Genomic DNA, 20557 nt, shown 5'->3' on the forward strand with positions numbered 1-20557 from the left:
TTCAGATATTTTGAATATTTCTTAAAGTTATACTATATATGCTCATATTTACTTTTAACATTGCAAAATATGTTCTATATGTTTTTTAATAAATTTCACATACCCAGTCATCTACACTTACTATATATGTATGTATCCCTTTTTCACAACAAAAATCGCTTACTCATGTATATTCGCCAAGTCAGCGAAGAAATTCGTTTCCACTGCTTTGCCCCTAATTGCATAACGCCCTTTTCGGAACCAAACGAAATGCATAAGAATTTTCAATTGTGAGTTTGCTGCTAAATGACGATATTCATACACACATACATATATATATATATATAAAGTAGAAATCTTCAGTGAAAGAATTCATTTCTGTCATTATGTGGAAGTGGGTACATATAATATATCCCGAAATTATAAGGCAATTCGCACAAACTCGGCCGCGCTTGCAAGGGGTCTGTAGCCTAATGTGCATAATCCCATTGTCGGATTTTGGCGCGCAATCTCCTTGCATTAAACAAAATAGAAACTACCCTATTATAAGGTAAATAAATATACTTGCATCGGTATGCGTTGTACGAAAATACCCTGCAAGACACAAATGCTTTCAAAGCGATGCAGAGCTCGGCTGGAAGTAGTGAGCTGCTGAAAAATATTCGTCTCAGATATATGTTACTGAAAATAGCTTACATAACATCAATTATCAAATAAAGGGTTTTTCAATAGGGCACTAAAATAGTATTTTTTTAAATAAAACAAAAACGGGTGGATGGGACATCAATGTAGTTCTTTATTACTGTGAAAGTACGTAGGATGCCATTATGTTTGGAACTCGTTGACAGAAGTGCAGACGCCGACGCCATTTTCGACGGTTTTCAAGCATAACTCAGCCGGTACTGCTGCAATTCGTACGGTAGATCATAGACTTGACGCAGTCACACAGGAAGTAGTCTAACGGCGTCAAATTCGGCCAATTGACTGGACCATTTCGTGAGATAACACGTTTACCAAACTTGGTTTCCAATAAGTCGATTGTGACATTCGCTGTGTGGCTTGTAACGCCGTCCTGTTGAACCACAAATTGTCCAAGGCCATATCATTAAATACGGGCCAAAAATATTCGGTTATCATTGGGCGGTAGCGATTCCCATTCACAGTAACGTGCCGGTCTTGATCATCACGGAAGAAGTACGGCCCACTGACGCCTCCGGCCCATAAACCACACCAAACCTTAATTTTTCCGGGATGCTATGGTAACTCAGGGAGTACGTGTGCATTGACGAAGCCATTCATCCTGAAATGAGCCTCAACGCTTAAGATGAAAATCCTGATCATTTTCAAGTTGTTGCTCAGCCCAGTTCACGTACATATGACAATTCTGGTGGTCAAGCGGCTCTAGTTCTTGTATCAATTTGATCTTGTAAGGATGTAGGCCAAGATATTTTCGCAAAATTCGCCACGACGAAATCACAGAAATGCCCAACGCTTTAGAACGGCATGTGAGAGGCTGATTTGGGTCTTCCTCAATTAATGCGCTAGTGGCAGCATCATTCTCACTACGGGCATTTCTTTGTCTCACTGGTACTGGATCATTTTGTACTGTGCCTGTGATTCAAATTGTTGATCTGACAGGACGTCTATGATGACCATTGAACGTAGCGCTCTTGAAATTGAGGTCACTGACTCCGAATTTCAGTAGTAAATTTTAATAATTTCGACTCATTTTTGGATCGTATATTTTTCCATGATAAAATGGCAAACCTCACTGAAGAGAAATAGCAAAAGAGCGGAAAAAATATGGCGTCGTTCGTATCAGTATACTTTTTTCCCTATTGAAAAATCCGTTAGAATCCTCAGCTATACTGTACTATCGCTTTTGCGACCTCTCCTTGACGTCGGTTTTCAGATATTTTGGTACGAGACTTGCAATGACACGTTTCGTGCTTAAAATATTAAACAAAAATGGGCTGAGTCGATCCATAAGTGGTGTTGCGTTCCTCTGTTCTTTAATCTTTTCGGTTTTATCATCATTAGCAGAGGTTTTAAGGTTTCCGTAGCCGTGTTTTCATTGGAAACATAAAATTTCGAGCAAAATAAAATCGTTTCACAAGTTCAATATTTGAATTCAGATCAAATTTCCGTAATATTCCAACTATAGCAGAGCCGCAGAGGCTCAGCAATCAACGACAGAACTTAATTTGGATATTCACACCTAGCTCTTCCCACCAGAAGAATCTCTAGCGTTGTTTTTAATAATATTCAGATCGACGTTACTACTCTTTACTCTTTACTTACTCTTTTAATATGAAAATGCATTTAACCCACTGCAAAAGTAATTCCCAGCACTGTACCTGAAGGGTAATGGCAACATATTTATAACTACACTTCGGCATTACCTTTAAGCATGTGTGCACAATAAACGCACACACACACACATTTATTTTCGCATTATTTTCGCACTTTTTTCTCTTCTTCTTCTTCTCGCTTACTGAGTCTCCTTAATAAAGGCGCACAATGCGATTATTTTATGTTGCTTTTTACGTGACTGCCACACTTTTTGTTGCTGTTGTTGTTGCCAACACAATCTGCTGTGTCATATTGTTTAGATATTTGTCTATCTGTGTGAATATGTGTGTGTGTGAGTTTGAAATTTTTGGCATGAGTCGACGGCAACTGCAAATGTTAACGACAAAGCCACAAGCCAAATGACCTCAGTGTGAACGTCAACGTCAACGTCAGCGCCCACAGGTTCGAGACTGGCACTGCCACAAACAGAATCAGAATGCCAACAGAAACGAGCGTCATCGCATAGACGCTTCGGTGTCTGTGGCTTCGCTGGTGTCCTCGTCAACGATGCCAACAATGTGAGCGTGGCGCTGCAACGCCGTGATATCCACAGCAATCCATCTCTCCGGGGGCCAACACCTGCTATATAGCTTCTAGTACTACAAAGGTTTTTAGGTGCGCTGTGTTGCCATGGCTACGTACCTATGTGTCTACATAATTCTCTTTCATATGTAGCATGCTTGCAGGCTCCTTCAAACACTCTCGACTTGACAATTGATGCAGCGACATTTGACATCGTTTTTAACCTCATTTCGGTGTTGTTGATGGTATTTGCCACAGCAGTGTATGCCAAGTGACATAAACAAGCACACTTACATACGTAATCGTCACAATCTGCATATGCATATTTGTATATATGTATGTATATATGTATTTGTTTCTATACGCCACCGACATGGCTTCAAAGTAGTATGCGTCAGCTCGAGCTTTTAAGCAGATTTGCCTCAAGTATTCTGCTGGTGTCAGTAAATATATTTACCCTTTTTCAATGAGCTTTCACACACTCACAGTCCTTTATGCACACACACACCCATGCAAAAGGTCTTTATTTCTCGGAAATATTTTGTACAGCCTTAGGGTTATGGGTTATCTACATATATGCTGCCATTTTGTCACATACTTTGCCACTCACTCGTTCCACTGCGTGCTCGACCGCCTTTCTTTCTTCGGTTTGTTTAAATTATCTTTTATATATAAATATGTAAATTTTCTTCCTCGAAATTTTTCTTTAAACAAAAGTTTTAATGAGGTTTTTGAAAGTACATATTACTCTCTATTACCTGCCTAAGCAACCACATTCAGTTTTGGTTTTTAATATAAAAATTCTATGAGCTTATAAAAACAGTTATTTTTTAACTTATAGTTGATAAAAAACCAGTAGCTTCTCCCATCTTGCTCATTCCGACAGAGAAAGAATTTTGAATATCTCGCTTTCGAAAACCAAAACAGCCTTATTGTGTAATTAGTCGAAGAATCCTAGCTTCAGATCCAAAAACATGAGATCGGTTTTGTTACAGTTAACGGAACGAACCAAAAAACTGTAGTCGTTATCTGTGGAACCATTCATTTAAATAGAGCTCAGAGCCATCAAAATCCTCAAATCACTATACAAATAACAAAAGTGAAACTCTTTACTTACAGACAGTAGAACCATGTTATCTGATCATATATTGTATTTAGATCACGCTTTGTAGAACTTCAAATTTTAGTGATAATACTAAGAGCAGAAATTAGTAAGGCTTTGTTCATAATTTTAAAACTCTTAATTTATTCTTAAGGTAAGCCCCCTTGGCCACAATACACTTGTATCAAAGTTTTTTCCAATCCTCGAAACAATTGTTAAAGTCAATTTACGGAATAGCCTTCAATGCGGATGGCGATTCATGTTTAATGTCTTCAATTGACTCAAAACGGTTTCCTCGAAGCGGTCGTTTGAGTTTGCTGAATAACTAGACATCACACGGCCACCGTATTCGCCGGTACGGCACGATATTGGTTGAAAATTTGACGAAAACGGTGCGCGACGGTGCATTATCGTGGTGCGAAAACCAAGAGTTGTCCGCCCAGAATTCAGGCTTCTCTATATGAATAGCTTCCTGCAAACGACGCATAACACTCAAATAAAATTTCTTTGTTGACAGTTTGGCCGGACAGAAGGAATTCGGAGTGCCCACATCTTGATAAGTGAAGAAACATAATTACCTTGGTTTTTTAATATGACTTGAAGTGGTGTTTTCGACTTCGGTTCACCTTTGCCACGATATTCGGCCGATTGATCATCTGTTTTCTGGTCGCAAGCATAGATCCAAAACTCATTGCCAGTGATAATGCGTTTCAAGGCATCCTGGTAGTCGGAAAGTATTGTTTCACTGACGTTAACGTGTCGTTTGTTTTCGAAAAATTTTAGTGATTTTGAAACCAATTGTTTTTTCACTTTTTTTAGGCTCAAATGATATTTTCAAATGGTTTTCACTGATCCTTGCGTTATTCCAACAGTTGCCTGTAAGATCTTTGAATGTTAGTCATAGATTCTCTAGCACCATTTCCTTTATTTTATTGATGTGTTGATCATTAGTTGATGTTGATGGCAGTCCTGGTGGCCGTTTGTCGTCAACTCAAGTTCTTTTTGAATAACTTGAAGCAATAAAGAACACTTTCTCGATCATGTTTTTTTTCTTTTCCTGTTCTGTTGTCCAGCCTCTTCATCTTCTTCTATATCGGTTGTTTGCTCCAACTTAGTTGATTTTTCCAATTGCAGAAGATGGAGGGAATAATCGAACCGTAATTAGTATTTTTTCTATCTTTTAAACCAAATTAGTTGGTTTTGGTTTCTTCACAGTTGTAGAAGGTATATATAATTTTGGTATCATTATTAATTTTTCTTTTTCTTTTACTTCTTCTAATCTTTTTGCATACTTATGGAGCGCCTGAAAATTTACTTCATTTATTTCTTTGAATCAGTCATCCATTTTTCGAACATAATCGAACTTGTAACAAACACTACGTATGCCAAAGAATATAGCTTCCATATGTTTCTTTCGGGCATCATGTTTAGCTCATACAATTTTCCCTTGAGGCTTTGAATTCTCCTCTTGCTGATGAAAACTCCATCATCTAAATCAAGCGTATCCGATTTTATTCATTCATATGTAGTTTGATTCCTTAATGGCTTCGCTGAAAAAGTGCTGGAAGTGTACATACAACACCTTTGCGGATAAATCTGCTTGGGCATCGAGAATTTTTTTTTTAGTTATAACCATGATGTTTTGTGCCTTGATTCACAGCCGCGGATTTTCTTTGGATAGTCCAATCACCGCGTTTAGTTTCTTACTAACACGACATATGTGATCAATTTTATATGCGGGAAAATACACTCGTCTTACAGTTTTGTTTAAATTTTTCTGTATAAATAGCTAGCCTATATATAATAGGGCTTTATGTATTGCCTATATTTATAGTAATTACATTTGGGAGAGCTCCAAATTCGGCTCAAAGAACCAAATGATAATAACTCAGTGAGGTTTTTTCAAAATCTTACAGCGATTATTTCCTAAAATTATGCTTACAGCATTTTGTAGACAATTTCATGAGAGTAAATCTCAAAGTACCTAAACGCACTTAAGTAATAGCAATTTGTTATGAAATTTTATTTTTTTATTAAAAAAGTTTCTAAACAATTTTTTACATTTAAATTAAATTCCGAAATATACGTAAAACTGAACTTAATTTAACCAAACTAAGGCATATTACTTTTCTTCTTCTTCTTTTAATCAACATTAAGTGACTATCAGACCACTTTATTTTATTATGCTTATTAAACTCTGTTCAGCTCAATACTGTGCGAAAGCAAAGCAAAGTCAAGCAAAAGAAACAGACTTAATTAAAAACTATTGTATGCGCGTTTCTTTTTTTGTGCTCACTATAATTTTGCCATACGGTGCTCGTGCAAATTCCAGCTGACCTACCCCAATGAAATAGTGCAAAAACTACGGCAACGAGCAGATGAAACCACAGTTTTCTGCGCGAAACGGAAAATTATTTTCCTCCATGAAGTCGTACACACACACTCACCAGTAAGACCACTTATACATGCACACATACCCACAGCACTAAGACAACACAATCATCCGCGCACTATTTTACCAGCAAACAGAAAAAAAGTATACACCTGCATACCCTGTAGGAAATAATTCAATATTTGATAAATAAGAAATTTTCTCATGAAAACAGGTTTATAGAAAACAGTGCTTCTCCAGTCTATTATGACTAAGTTCATACACTTCTTGATTGTGTCTTGATCAAAAAACTATTTTTTGATTGAGAAATAAATAGGTGCCTGGAATTTATATAGTTATGTAGACAAAGGGGTCTACTGGTCCTTCTCCACTTGGTCTTTCGAACGGAGTAGGGGTCTTCTTCCTCTGCTGCCCCCGGCAGGTATCGTTCCTCGCCGTTACCAATGGTCAAAGGACCAGAACCTCTCTCGAGAAAACTCGTAACGTCGACTCATCGTCCATGGCTCTGCACCATACAGCAGAACGGGGATTATGAGGTTATGAAGAAGTTGGTCTTTGTTCGTCGAGAGAGGACTGTACTTCTCAATTACCTACTTATTCCAAAGTAGCACATGTTAGCAAGAGATATTCTGCGTTATATTTCGAGGCTGACATACATATGTAGTTGTTGGTGTTAATGCTGGTTTCCAGATAGACGAAATAATCTACAACTTCGACGCTATGACTGTCAACAGTGACGTGTAGGTCAAATAGCGAGTACGGCTTTGCTTGACCACCAAACCCATTTACTTCGCTTCTTTGTCCGGTGTAGAGAAAACAGAACTAACGTCCGGGATGTTGAGGCCATTGACATCAATGTCATCGACGTACGCCAGCAGCTGCTCGAATAATTTTATCCAGCAGTAGATTGAAGAAGTCGCACGATAGGGAGTCGCCTTTTCTGAAACCTCGTTTGGTATCGAACGGCTCGGAGAGGTCCTTCCCAATACTGACGGAGCTTTTGGTGCCGCTCAATGTCAGTTTAAACAGCCATATTAGTTTTACGGAAATACCAAATTCAGACATAGCGGCATAAGGCAGCTCTTTTTCGTGATGTCAGCTTTGAAATCGACGAAGAGCCGGTGTGTGTCGGTCGTGTTTTCACGCGTCTTTTCCAGGATTCGGCAAATGGTGAATATCTGGCCATTTGTTGATTTTCCAGGCCTAAAGTCACACTAATAAAGTCCAATCAGTTTGTTGACGGTGAGCTTTAATCTATTACACAATATGCTCGGAATTATATTCGAAAATTTTTAACGGCTTAGACTCCCTGGTTAACTGCCTTCGTGAATAACTGAATAAAGTGAATAAATTTTTTGAATGAAGTCATTTTTATATACAACCTAACTGCACATTCTAGTACTTCTTAACTATACGTAAAGAGTGCAGAATCTCGTGACTCGCTAGAGTAGCATCGCCCACCAAGCAGCAATGCACCCTTCATGGTTGATTTGCCGCACGCCCCAATACCTGCAAATATACTTTCTCTCACGGCACTATTCGTATGTACATATATACATCAGTACATACATAGTATGTTTATAACCACACAAACGTATAGAGACCCGCTCAACTCGGTCTGCAAATAGAAATGGCAGTGAGCTGTTGAATGAGCGAAAAATTTAATATTGCGATTTATAATTGCATTCGTGGAAATGCAAACATTTTCCAGATTCAGTCAATCGTGAAGCTTGCTAAAGCAAATTTCCCACTTTTTCTTGAATTTGTTAATTTTCAAAATTATATGTACGTACTCTTGTGGGTTGCTTCAGTAATTATACTGCACACTCATTTTATTGTGGCGATTTTCCACTGAAAACTTTGTATTGTTGATGCTTCAGTAAAATCTGAATGTCGTGTGTTGATGTTTATTATATGGGCTGTAAAAGGATATTAAGGAAACAGCTGGGAATGTGAGTTTTCCCAAATAAAACCCCGACTGTGCATATATACATATACTATATATAATGTTTTCGATTTTATCAGTAAATGTATTAGTTTATTCCAATTTTTTTTGTTGATGTTCACGAAGAAGCAAATAAAATAACAGCTTCAAAACAGACCGATTAATTGACGATTACTAAGGAGCCTCGAGATTTAAATATAAATGGTGACACATCCTGAAGGCATTCAGCAAAATATTCATGAGGCTGAAAAAGTCTTTAAAGCAAATATTCAAAATAAATGTCTAAAATTATTGGAATGGTCGAGGGCTTAATCAACAATTCCAAGAACACTAAGATTTTTCAGTATTAACGTTAAATTAGAGAGAGTGTGAGTTTCCAAATGAACATGTGTCAGAGGATTCTACAATTCACGCACGATTTGACTTTATATGAGATCTTTTGAACCTACCTGTAGCTACCAAGCCAAACTCTAGCCGTATTTTCTTTGTCAACAGACCTGGATGGAGAAGCGGGCGGATAGAAAAAGCAGTAAGAGAGGGACACCGAACTTCGGGAAGGTTTACCAGCCGTGGTTCTGCTCATATGGTGGTGGTATTTTTACTTTTTATCAATGGCATTAAATTACTTTTGCAAAGCTGAGCTTGGCCAGCGTCGCGCTCCCAACTGTTCCTTCGCTGTCGCAAGATGCTCTGGCTCAAAGTCTAACTCATTACCCTCAGTAAGATTGGCCTGTCTCTAGTTGTGGGGCTCTAACTGGTTCTTATTCTATCGGCTTTCTCGATGCTTAAAAACTTTACCGGCTGCCAACTAAGGAAACTGTTTGGAAGAAGGCGAGATGAAGGCTTAAACGCATTAGATTTCACACTTTCAGATATCCCACTGTGTTAGTTGGAATAGAAACTAAACGCCTTAATAGATTTGTATTAGCCTCACTGCTCTTTGTTGACTTATAAAATGGCATACAAAAATTATATTTTATTTAATTATATTTTATTTTAAGGACTGCATATAGCACTCTAAAAGCGATCACCATCTTGAGAATCAGTCATCGCACATAACCTAACCTACATTATTGATTTAAATGTTTTTAGAAATACTTGTGTCTCTGCCTCGATTGGTTTACACATAATTAAGAGGGTGAACATCCTAAAACGCGTTTATATACCCTAATTGTTATAAAGGGTGATCCATTTCCCTACTTCTTTTTCCCCACTTTTTTTTAAAGAAAAATCACAGAATCATCAAATTTAATGGGAATGTTTATTATGATTCGAAAGTACATTCTTTGGCCTTTATTTCTTAAAGATTATCTCTTTCAAATGTTGGCTGCGGCTACGTCTTAGATGGTCCATCCGTTGAATCCAATTTTTTATTTCGCTCTAAAGCCTGAATCGAAGCGGGTTTGTTAGCATATTCCTTAGACTTTACATATTCGCAGCGGAAAAACTCTAACGGTTTTATATAACACGATCTTGGTGGCCAAACTACTGGCCCAAAACGTTATACTATCTGCGCACCGAAGTTTTCTATGAATAAGTCAATTGATTGCTAGGATGTGTAGGAACCAAATGTCGCCGAGATCACGAGCTTCAATTTCAACAATGGACCGCTGTTCCACCGACCAAATCGTTATTTCAGGATGATCTGGATTTTGAATGAGCCTCTGAGCTAAACCAAATTTGGTTCAAAGAGGTCGGATCTTTTTGGAACCTTTCAAGAGTCCATAGAGCGAAGCGATGTTACTTGGGAAGATCGAGCAGCTTCAGTGCACTTAGATATCAAAGAACTTAAATAGGAGATAAAAACATACATATGTACTTGTATGTACCAATTCTATACAGTATACCTTGTTTAAATATGTGTGTGTACTCAAACAAATTTATATTCTTGCAAAACATGGCTTTTTGTCTTTTCACATATTTCTCTTTCATCTTTTTACTTGGCACAGGTTAATGGCATTCGTGTTCTAGTTTTGCATTCGGATTTTTATTAAAAAAAAGCCTTATGGTTTTACAGAAAATATTCCAAAAGACGAAATGAGCCAAATTTAACATTTTCGTACTTTCAATGCCGAATTCAAATTTCGGAATTTTTCGCCCTACCTTGCATTTAGTTCAAACGTACTATGTTTTATGTTCATTGCCGCTTTATGGTGGAAATTTTTATGCAGATGCGACGCAAAGGTGCAAGAACTAATTTAACAAGCAAAAAGAAGACAAATGCTAGCGAGGTTAGGTGTTTCAACATGATAATTTTTCATCATAATAATTTTTAAAAAATGATTTGATGATTGTGATTCTGCGAAAAATTTTATTACATTATGAAACGTAATGGAGAAATGGCCTCGAATTATTTTAGTGCGGTTATTTCCTAATTTTCTATATTACCATCATTCAACAAATCGCCATATCATCGAAATCAATCAAAAATCTGACCGGAACTCATTAATAAAGTGATAGCTTTATTGGTCCGCATAATAACTTGGTAATGTATCATATTTTGAGTCTTTAGTGCTCACCATTCAACTCTTAACTTAAAGGGATAATCTACCATCGCACTCTAATTTCGAGCCTATTTTTAACGATGGATTGCAAACAAACTACGCGTGAGACTTGCATACTCTTTTTTTAAATTGTAAGTCTACCCTTAACGAGCCGTTGAATGCACCACCGCCGGTGTTACGTAGTCGATCTCTCGGCAATAGATTTCTGCTTCAGAACTTCGTTAAACCCCAAAAGAGTATTAATTAATGCATTTCATCCCAGTTATGACTTAACACAAGTTTATTTCTGAATATTTGCAAATCTGTTAAAATGACAGCTATTTACAAACAAATTAATTTTCAGCCATATTTTTCAAGCTGAAAAAATAATGTAAAAATCGAGAAAAAATCAAAAAAAAAAAGCTCATGTCTATACCAGAAGCGGATCCAGAAACAGTTTTTTTGGGGGAAAATAAACATTAAGTCTTTATACAGTTTAATATCATGGTAGAAAAATATCAAATCTTACAAAATTGAAAAAAACACTGTAAATTGTAGACGTGCGGGTGACATACTTTATGCTTTATTACAAAATATAATACTGTAGTCAGTTCGTGTATTGTATAGAACAATTTCACAAAACAAAACTATGTGGGCCAGGTGTTGAGAATCTTATGTCAAGATGCGTGTGCAGCAACGCCAAACCGATCAATCTGTCTTGAAGCATGTTCGTCCTCAGCCACGTTTTCATGCGACGAAGTATCGAAAAGGAGCGTTCAGATCTCGCATTCACCAAAGGAAGCTTGCAGCGTATGTGAAAAAAAACTATGAATTATGAGGTATGGGTCTACATCGCAATTGTTCAACGATTCCAATGCAGTATTCGGTAACTTGTTGTCTTTTGACTTTTACTTCTGCCCCAATGGCACTGCCAGTGAACAAGTGCACCTTTAATTTTTAATCGTCGCATGACGTTGTCATTATCCGAAAGGCCTTTGAATCTATCTACAAGCAGTCAATCAGATATTCCATTTGTTTGGTTTTCAAAGCACATACTTTTTCTGGAAGTAACAAATTTGAAATCCATTCAATACATCTCTAGAAAACCGTGTCTTCAAATCTTTGCCGATTGTAACTAACAGAGGAAAGTACACTGAGACCCTGTAGTATTCTTCGCAAGTTCTCACGCAGAAATTTTCGCGTTTTGTTTGTCCGCCGCAGATTCTTGGTTTTTCTCCGTCAACTTTCAGTTCTGCAGCCATTTTTTTCGTGTCTGCATAAATGGATCGAAAATTTTCCTCGGATTTTTGTCTTCGATTTCGGAACGTTACATGCAGCGTATCTATCATACTTGATGCCTTTTCAAGATCCATGGATTCTTTCTTAAGAATCACGCTGAGTGAATGAGTTAGAGATAGACTTTCACACTGGCAAAAAATCCCAATTATAATTTCAACCGTGGGCAATATTTACGGAAGAGGTCTTTTTTTACATCAGATAAGACGAACTATTCCTTGAAATTTTAAGAGGTTACATGGGTTCTCTCTAGGAGAAGACAGCCTTTTTTCAACTTTTTTTTCATATAAAAATCAAATATTTATATGTAATTAAAATAAATTAAAAAACATTACTTTTGAGAAAACCTACCAGTTATAGAGGTTTACGTCTCGTAAATCAACGTATGTTCTATAAAAGACTATATAATTAATGTTTTCAGTTATATCTACATTAGAAATATGCAAAACAAATCGTTTTTTCAAACCACAAATGCAGACGCTCCCTTAAAGAGCTTCCCAAAAATATGTTTTTGTAAATTATTGCTTGAAATCTAGAAATTTTATTTAAATTTTGGGTCCTTCAAAAAAAATGTCAAATTCATACGTATTTAGTGGATTCTATTTTTTTGTCAAGGTGACAAAAGTCTCTTCGAATAAGGTGAATGAGAGAAAAGATCGCACGCGCTCATAGGTAATTACAATGACGCGGATAATGAAAACTTCGCCACGCCAATTTTGGGGTCATTGGGCTCATTATAGACAGACCTGCGTCCCATTCAAGCTCATTAAACCAATTTTTTGTAAGCGCCAATGCATGACAAGTATCATCTTATTCAACATCCAAAGGTTCTTTGGTTTCACTGCGCGATTTCTGGTCCAATGATGGATTCTCTGACGATATTCCGTTAAAAAAAACCCCATGAATACGAATCTTTCGCACGAAACTTAGCAATGGATTCACCAACAATAATCCTATAGTTCATTAAAAAAAACACGAATATAACTTCTTCCATACAAGGTCAAAGTAAAGCTACCAGTCCGATTCGGTATAATCTAGACACTAATTGTCTGCGAGAATGTACTGCATAATAATGATTTCTTTTGCAGTAGGGATATTATAAAACGGTGAGGCTAAGTCAGTATAGTATTTTATGCTCAACTTGGTCTAAAGAATGAGAGAGAGAGATATTCCATCATATATGTATGCATTTGTAAATTCTATCATTATATGAGCAATCATAAGCAATTGCCATAAAGCTTTAAGGTTTCCAGAAGCCAACTCACCTCACAGTCACTTTCAAACGAATTTTTGTATCGCAGTTGCATTAAGTCAGCGCGCGATCCAATAAATATTGTCACAATGACAAGCTACAAAACTGTAAATAATCTGCAGATGATGGCGGTAAAAAATATGAAAAATGCAATACTACTCAACCCAACCACTTTTCACTTTGGTTATTTACCATCGATACAGATATGTATACATAGCTGCTACACACACACACCTACGCCACATGCATTTATCTTCGTAATAACGGAATACAACGGTAAAATACTCAATACCATTGTAAAACAATGGATTAATTAATATTTAATGAATACAGCTGTAACAACCGTAGCGCAACAATAAAACAATGCGGAGAACGCAACCGCATACAAACACTTAGCAGCACTCACATATACACATACACACAAACACATATATATAAGGCGTGAATAAACATTGTGTGCCATAAACCATAATAAAAACGGAATAAAATTGTGTGACAAAATGCAACCGAATCGAATGGATTCAGATGGAGCGCAATGGTATGTGTGGCCGAGCGAGCGAAACGCAGGGAATCGAACAATGGCGAAAATATGAAATGAATTATACGAGATCAGCAGCATTTGCGGCTGGCCATCAGGTGTGTAAGGACAGGACAAATGCGCGCTGACAACATGAATAACAAATGCGAGGTCAATTAAAAAAATAATTTTAATGCATTCCGCCAGCGCGCCAGCTATGCAAATGGAGCGGTGTGAAAGTCGCCGTCGAAGTACGCTTAAAAATAGCTGGCGACAAATGTCAATCGCACATATACATACATATACGCAGGCGCACGTATATATACTACTGTTTGTATGTGTGCACAGATGTGCGCGAAATTTGTAAATTTAATTTTTATTATGATAAAGTGAGTGAGTGATTTTTCGCCTGGAATCATTTGTACTTAACAACCTACAAATGAGTAATTAATTGTAACGGAAATGTTTCATTAACAAAAGAAAATATTATCCTTACAAATTGATGTGGCAATATTTGATTTTCAAGATTAATAAACAGCAAGGATACGCTGACCGCTATCAGCACGTTTTGTCCTTCAACTGTACGGTTAAGGAGTCCACACATATTTATTTGTAAAAATATATAATTATTCAAAACGGCAAGCTTTATTTGAATCGATGCGAAATTGTCAAGGCTGCAACCTAATAAATGCCTCCACAGCTAGTACAAAAATGCCCTAACTTCTTCTAGTAATCTGTTTAATTGAGAAGGCTAAAACCTTTTAAAAGAGTCGGCACGCCTAGAGCTTTGAAAAAGGTCTAGCTTTGACAACTTATACTGAGAGTAAGAGAAAGAATTTCCTCTACCACCATTTTTAAGAATGCTTCCGAATCCCAACGTTTAAAACATACAGCTCAAGATGATGCGCCATGACATACAGAGAACGAAACAATCAATTCATTGAAGGAAGCTTGTCTCCATTCGCGTGCCTGTGATATGGCCTCTAAGATCGTGCAATTTAGCAACACTGCACTCTTTTTGCGAGGTTAGGTGAAGTCGCTTTTCTACGCAGTTAAGCCCGCTTCGCTGCAGTACGAGTAAATAGTGGAAAATTTGTTCTCTCGGTTGGAATTTAATCGAGCCAGCGTCACTTGCCTGAAATCCTTTTAAAAATGTCAATGGCAAACGCTTATCTTTATGAAAAAGCATAACATTAATTTATACGTCCTTTGTTTATTTTTGAGAACCAGATGTCTCAGAAAAACACCCTTTATAATTCCTTCGGCAGATTTTACTTGGAATCATTTTAAAATAGGAATTTCTACTCTTAGTGTAATAAAGAGAGGATATAAAACTAAAATTTTTCTTCTATCAAGAAGGTTAGTCTGGAGCCCAGTCTTACGCCAAGGAAATATACAGCTTTTTGTGTTCTTAGAATATCCTTAGTCGTTTGCATGCTTATTACGAGAGGAATGTACTTGCTTGTCAGCAGTAGCTCAGTTTTTCTGTAGCGAGATGGAGGTTATGTGAGTCAAGCCATGTTTGCGTCCAAATCATGACTTAATTCAACTTTTTTCGGGCTTCCACTGTGTCTCAGGCTGTGATTTCTGCTGCTGTGTCGTCCACGTAGCTGATTAAATTTAATTCGTCTGACGTTTCAAGGTTTAGTATTTCGTCTTAACTAATATTCCACAGGTCTGGACCAATAATGGACTCTTACTCTACTCCTCTATTTGTCGTGATCCCTCTCTAGTCTGGTACAACAGTGTTATTATGCTAAGATAGCTCCGCACCACAGCATTGAGATAAACGAGGATTTTAAAATCTTTTCTTAAAGCGTCGATCAAGTCCGCACATCTCGCGGCTGGCGTTTCGAACTTCTAAAGTCGCCAACAGAACTATTCGCTTGTATTTAGGACATTTACGATGTGCGACTTCTTTCAATGACGCTTCGGATAGTGCCTATAGTTGACCTTCCGGGTTTAAAACCATACTGTCTAGGGAGAGTTCGCCAGCTTACTCTGGTTCACTGACGATTTTTTCGTGCATGGAAAGAGTGCGCTAACCATGTCATTCATTTCCTTTTCTGTGTGGCGCATGTCCGTTGTTGATCATGAAGTATATATTCTGATGATCGGTGCAAATGTAGTCTTCCAGGACTAAGGTGATGTCTGGTGTAGTTTTCTCGCACCCCTGTATTCTAAAAGTCGTTGCGTTTCTCGTATTGAGCCTATTACTTGTATATGTTTATTGTACCGCCATATTATACTTTAATAAATATTTTTAATACGTTTTGCAATAATTGTATACTTTCATTAAATTCTTTATTATTCTTCTGTGAAATTCAATTTCGTTTTAAACGCATACATTTTATAAAAATACACCGAAAAAGTAGTTTTTGAAAACTCAACTTAAAACAAATATATGTAATTATATATTTTCCTTTTAATAGTTATTAATATTCCTTTGAAAAATCACAATTCCACAGCTTTATCGTGTAATTCACTAAAAGAAAAATTATTATTCGATATTTTTCCAAACTTTTGTTGGATTGATAATTTCATCTGCGATAGTTTTTTTTTTGAACTGCACAAGTTTTTTCATTTCCACTTTGTTTTAACATCCATAAAGAATATAAATTACCATATTTCTCACCAAGTAAAAAGAATTCAAATTTCATATTTATTTCCAACATTAGCCATGAAATGGAATTTACGCACGAAAGCACCAAATCCACAACGCAATTATTATTATTAATTGTATTATTATTATTATTTGTTGGAAAATAAATATTTTTCAAAAGCACAACAACAAATAGCGCGCACTACCATCTCCAACCCGACCACTACATACATATTACTATGTAATATATGCATACATATACATATATACAAACATAACTGTATGTAGTTACGCTATATTCACCAGCAAAGCCACTGCCATCGCTTTCATCAAGAACAACCAAAAAGCAATAAAGCAACAGCAACACCATTTATCCACCAAATAAATGCGCTAATCAAATATATATTCTCAATATGCTTTGTTTAATTTTCAAAAACAGTAGACAAAAATCAAATACAAGAAATAATCTGTAATCACTTAAAAACAAAATAGCAAATATCATCAACGTGCAAATATATTTTTAAACAAAATGTTTATTGTTGTTGTTTGTAACCTTTTACAGGTTTAAAGAGCAGGAGGCCTCTATCCTGATTGACCGATCGTACGTATACAAAATGCAAGCATACAAATACTTGAAATAAATATTAAATAATAAATAACAAAAACAAAAATAGCAATATTGTAGTTGATTAGAAAAAACGCTTTGTATGGCAATACTATTTATTTAAACGCTAGTGTGCATACCACACATATTTTCTAAAAGCAAATATGAATGCAAATGCTTGAAAATTATTTTTGAAGAATTTCTATTTTTTTTTAATATTTTTTTGGAAATAATAAATATGCATTGGCAACTCTAACGCTGTAATAAAAATCCATAGACGCTTTCCTTGTATTGCTTAGCAACAAATTTTTTATTATTATTATTATTTTTTTTTTGATTTTGAGCACATTGAGCTTTACAGCTGTACAAAGTAAATAAACATGTAATATTTAGCCATATTTGTTTCAAAAAATTGTAAATTGAAGCTTGAACCGCATTTGAGCAAACAAGTTTTTTCGTATTTTTTCAGTCTGTATGTTGCTGCTTTTAGATTTAAATGTACATATGCGTATGAATTTATTGGTTTTTGGTGTATACATTAGGTGTACAGTCGCAGAAACGCACATACATGCATACTTGAACACAATTTCACATATAATGTATACACTTTTTACAACAACAACACACATTTTTTAGTTTTATTAGTTAAAATTTCTTTTTTTTTATTAAAAAGCGCTCTTATAAGTTTATCCATAACTCAACTGTAGCAAAGAAATTATGTATTTGGTAGTCGAAAAAGTCTTTTCGTATTTCAAATCAAACTTGAACTAATTTTTTTTATATATATAATAATAATAAATAAACAAATATGTATCATTTTGGTCGACAACTTTTTGCCATTTTTCCGCTAGAGACTTTATTCCATCAGTGTAAATCGAAATTTTGAAGTTTCCAGAACGGAAGCGAGCGAACTTCTTCATTATACGAGTATTCACTCATTTTTGAACAGCTGTAAATTTTTTTTAACTTCCCCGAATTTAATTTTTGAATGAAGTTTAAAGTTTCACCTTTCCAACACTATATGGTGTGACACAATGTGATTGGTAGCACTGGATATATATGACTACAACGACATCCATTGACAAAATACGAAAATATTTTTTCGACTACCCAATGTAAGCACTGAGTTAAGACTATCAATTGCTTGATTAGCCGAAAAGAGAAGGTGCAGAAGCGTCTTAGTACAGGTGGCCACTCTTAGGCTCACAATACGCCCATTGTGCTTCCAAGTGACCGTCAATTAAGCCTTATTAAGTGCCTCACAGTGGATTTGATTAAATATCGGATTTTCCCACCACAGCTACCCAATGTCTTTTAAGTTGGATCATTGAGAGCAAATGGGTGAAGGCAGAGTATTCGCAAATATACTGTTTTAGCGTATCATCACCCTCCGAACATGCCCCTCATTCTGCCGGGGACTTGAGGGATCCAAATAGTCAAGAGCAGCTTAGAGAAATTGCATATCTGACAGCCAACTCGTCTAACGTTTCTCCCTTTTACCTTCCAACATTGAGAGTCATGGATAATGTCCCGTTTCAATTGACTGAAGGCTCACAATTCGCAAATGTAATGTTCTGGCATCAATGCTCTGCTTTAAAGTAGAATACTAGATTTCTAAAGGTTTGATCTTTGAGGAAGATGCGCTGTCATGATCTCTATAGAGTTACTTGTCACCCTCTTGTCTAAACGTAAAAGCTTTGTAATCTGTCCACCTTCAGCATTACCCAACATTACTTTTGTGGTATACCCGTTGTTGCTAGTGTTCCCGGTGGTCGTCTAGAATTCATTGCTTCAAACAACCCTAACTCTAAGAGGTCTAAAGCAGCTTAGAAAAATTACATTTCTGACAATCAACTCGTTTGTCGTTTCTCTCTATTCCTATATGATGATTCTTTTCAAGTTTCCCACTAAAAGGATAGTTTAAATTGCCACTGGCTTTCCACGAGAAGGTTAATGGAAAAGCTGATGAGAATAGAGGCTCACTTGGCACCTTCTGTTATGCTCTCAATTTTGTACTAACAGAATAAATTGAATTTCTCGATTTCCGAAGAAAAGAAGCTTAAACCTAATACTCAATAAAGTGGTATGGTGGTTTGTTAATCTGGCAGTTAGAAATACTAGTGTGTATAGTATAGGAATGAGGTAGTATAGCATAGAATTCGGGTAGTTTTCCAGTAATAAACCATTCGTTACTTGTGATATTGGACTGCTACAGCTTTCAAACTGCAAAAGCAGCTGTATGTAAGACCATGCTCAGAGTCTCCTATTTAGTGTCCCTATTTTTTATACTTTTAATAATAAAAATTTAATTTTCAAAGCAGCCTTTCCTTGCCAAAAAAATATTATTTATATATTTAGACCAATTCATGCCATTCATATTTTAACCTTAATTCACTTAATAGGTATTTTAGCTTTTTTTTTGTTTCCTTTGTTTTTCTATTTCGTTGTTTACCTTGCCAGCACGTCAACAACATTAACATTGCCTTAGTATTTTGAAAATGCGTCTAAATTTCATATTTTTCCTTCAGAATATTTTTAAATTTTCTATTTCTGCAAATACGAAAATATATATTTTATTTTAAACTTCTTGTTTGTTATTTATTTTGCGCTGCTTGCCTGAGACAGGCCTCTAAAGTCTTTTAAATTCATATTCATAGGTGTTATTTTATTACTCAATATTTAAATTTAATACGAATATTTTTTAATGATATTTTTTTATTTGTTGTTATTTGCCGAAAAAATATTTTCGCCACACACAGCTTTGTTGGTTTACTGTACTATACTTGTAGTTTATTTATGAACTCAGGGCAGCAAACAGCTCCCACTTTAGCTGCCTAAACTCAGAAGTACGTAATCAAAGTGCAATTTCTCGCTTGTGCTTTCATAAATTACAATTGTTTGCAATAATTCTGCTTTACTTATTTCCATTTACACTTTTATTCATTTACATTTTTCAATGCTCTTGCAACATGCTGCTACAGGGTATAATAGTTTTGTTCATCTAACGGTTGCTTGTATCACCTAAAACTAATCGAGATAGATATAGGGTTATACATATATGTATATAAATGATCAGGGTGACGAGAAAAGTTGAAATCCGGTTGACTGTCTGTCTGTCCGTCCGTCCGTGGAAACTGTAGCTTGAGTAAAAATTGAGATATCTTGATAAAACTTGGCACACATGTTCCTTTGCAAAAAAAACAGTCAGCAAGAATTCGTAGATGGGCGCAATCGGACCACTGCCACACCCACAAAACGCCATTAAGCTAAAACCTATAAGTTGTCATAACTAAGCCGTTAATTCAGATACAGAACTCAAATTTGGTACAACGTGTGTTTTGAAAATATTTGAAAAGTGAGCGTGTCCCCGCCTTCTAATAAATTTGATTTATATATCTTCCGAGCAAATAAAGCTATATCATCCAAATTTTCACAGAATAAAACGTCTCAGCCTTTTTACGATAGTGTGAAATTAGGTGAAATCGGAACCACTCCTACATAACAAAATACC

At 36.1% G+C, this 20557-nt stretch overlaps 1 protein-coding gene across 4 annotated transcripts in view; it reads left to right on the top strand.

Annotated features, from left to right (window-relative positions):
* Positions 1–20557, top strand: part of LOC120776049 (cAMP-specific 3',5'-cyclic phosphodiesterase) — a 202336-nt gene that overhangs the window by 129025 nt on the left and 52754 nt on the right. For 3 of the 4 annotated variants that reach the window (XM_040106503.1, XM_040106499.1, XM_040106501.1), the window contains one exon: positions 17005–17043. The exons of the other annotated variant lie outside the window; for it this stretch is intronic. In XM_040106503.1, coding sequence (XP_039962437.1) covers positions 17005–17043 — 39 coding nt within the window. The remainder of the gene's footprint in view (positions 1–17004; positions 17044–20557) is intronic. 4 annotated transcript variants of the gene reach the window in all.

The sequence above is a fragment of the Bactrocera tryoni genome, chromosome 4 (genome assembly GCF_016617805.1).
Source record: "Bactrocera tryoni isolate S06 chromosome 4, CSIRO_BtryS06_freeze2, whole genome shotgun sequence".
Taxonomy (NCBI): domain Eukaryota; kingdom Metazoa; phylum Arthropoda; class Insecta; order Diptera; family Tephritidae; genus Bactrocera; species Bactrocera tryoni.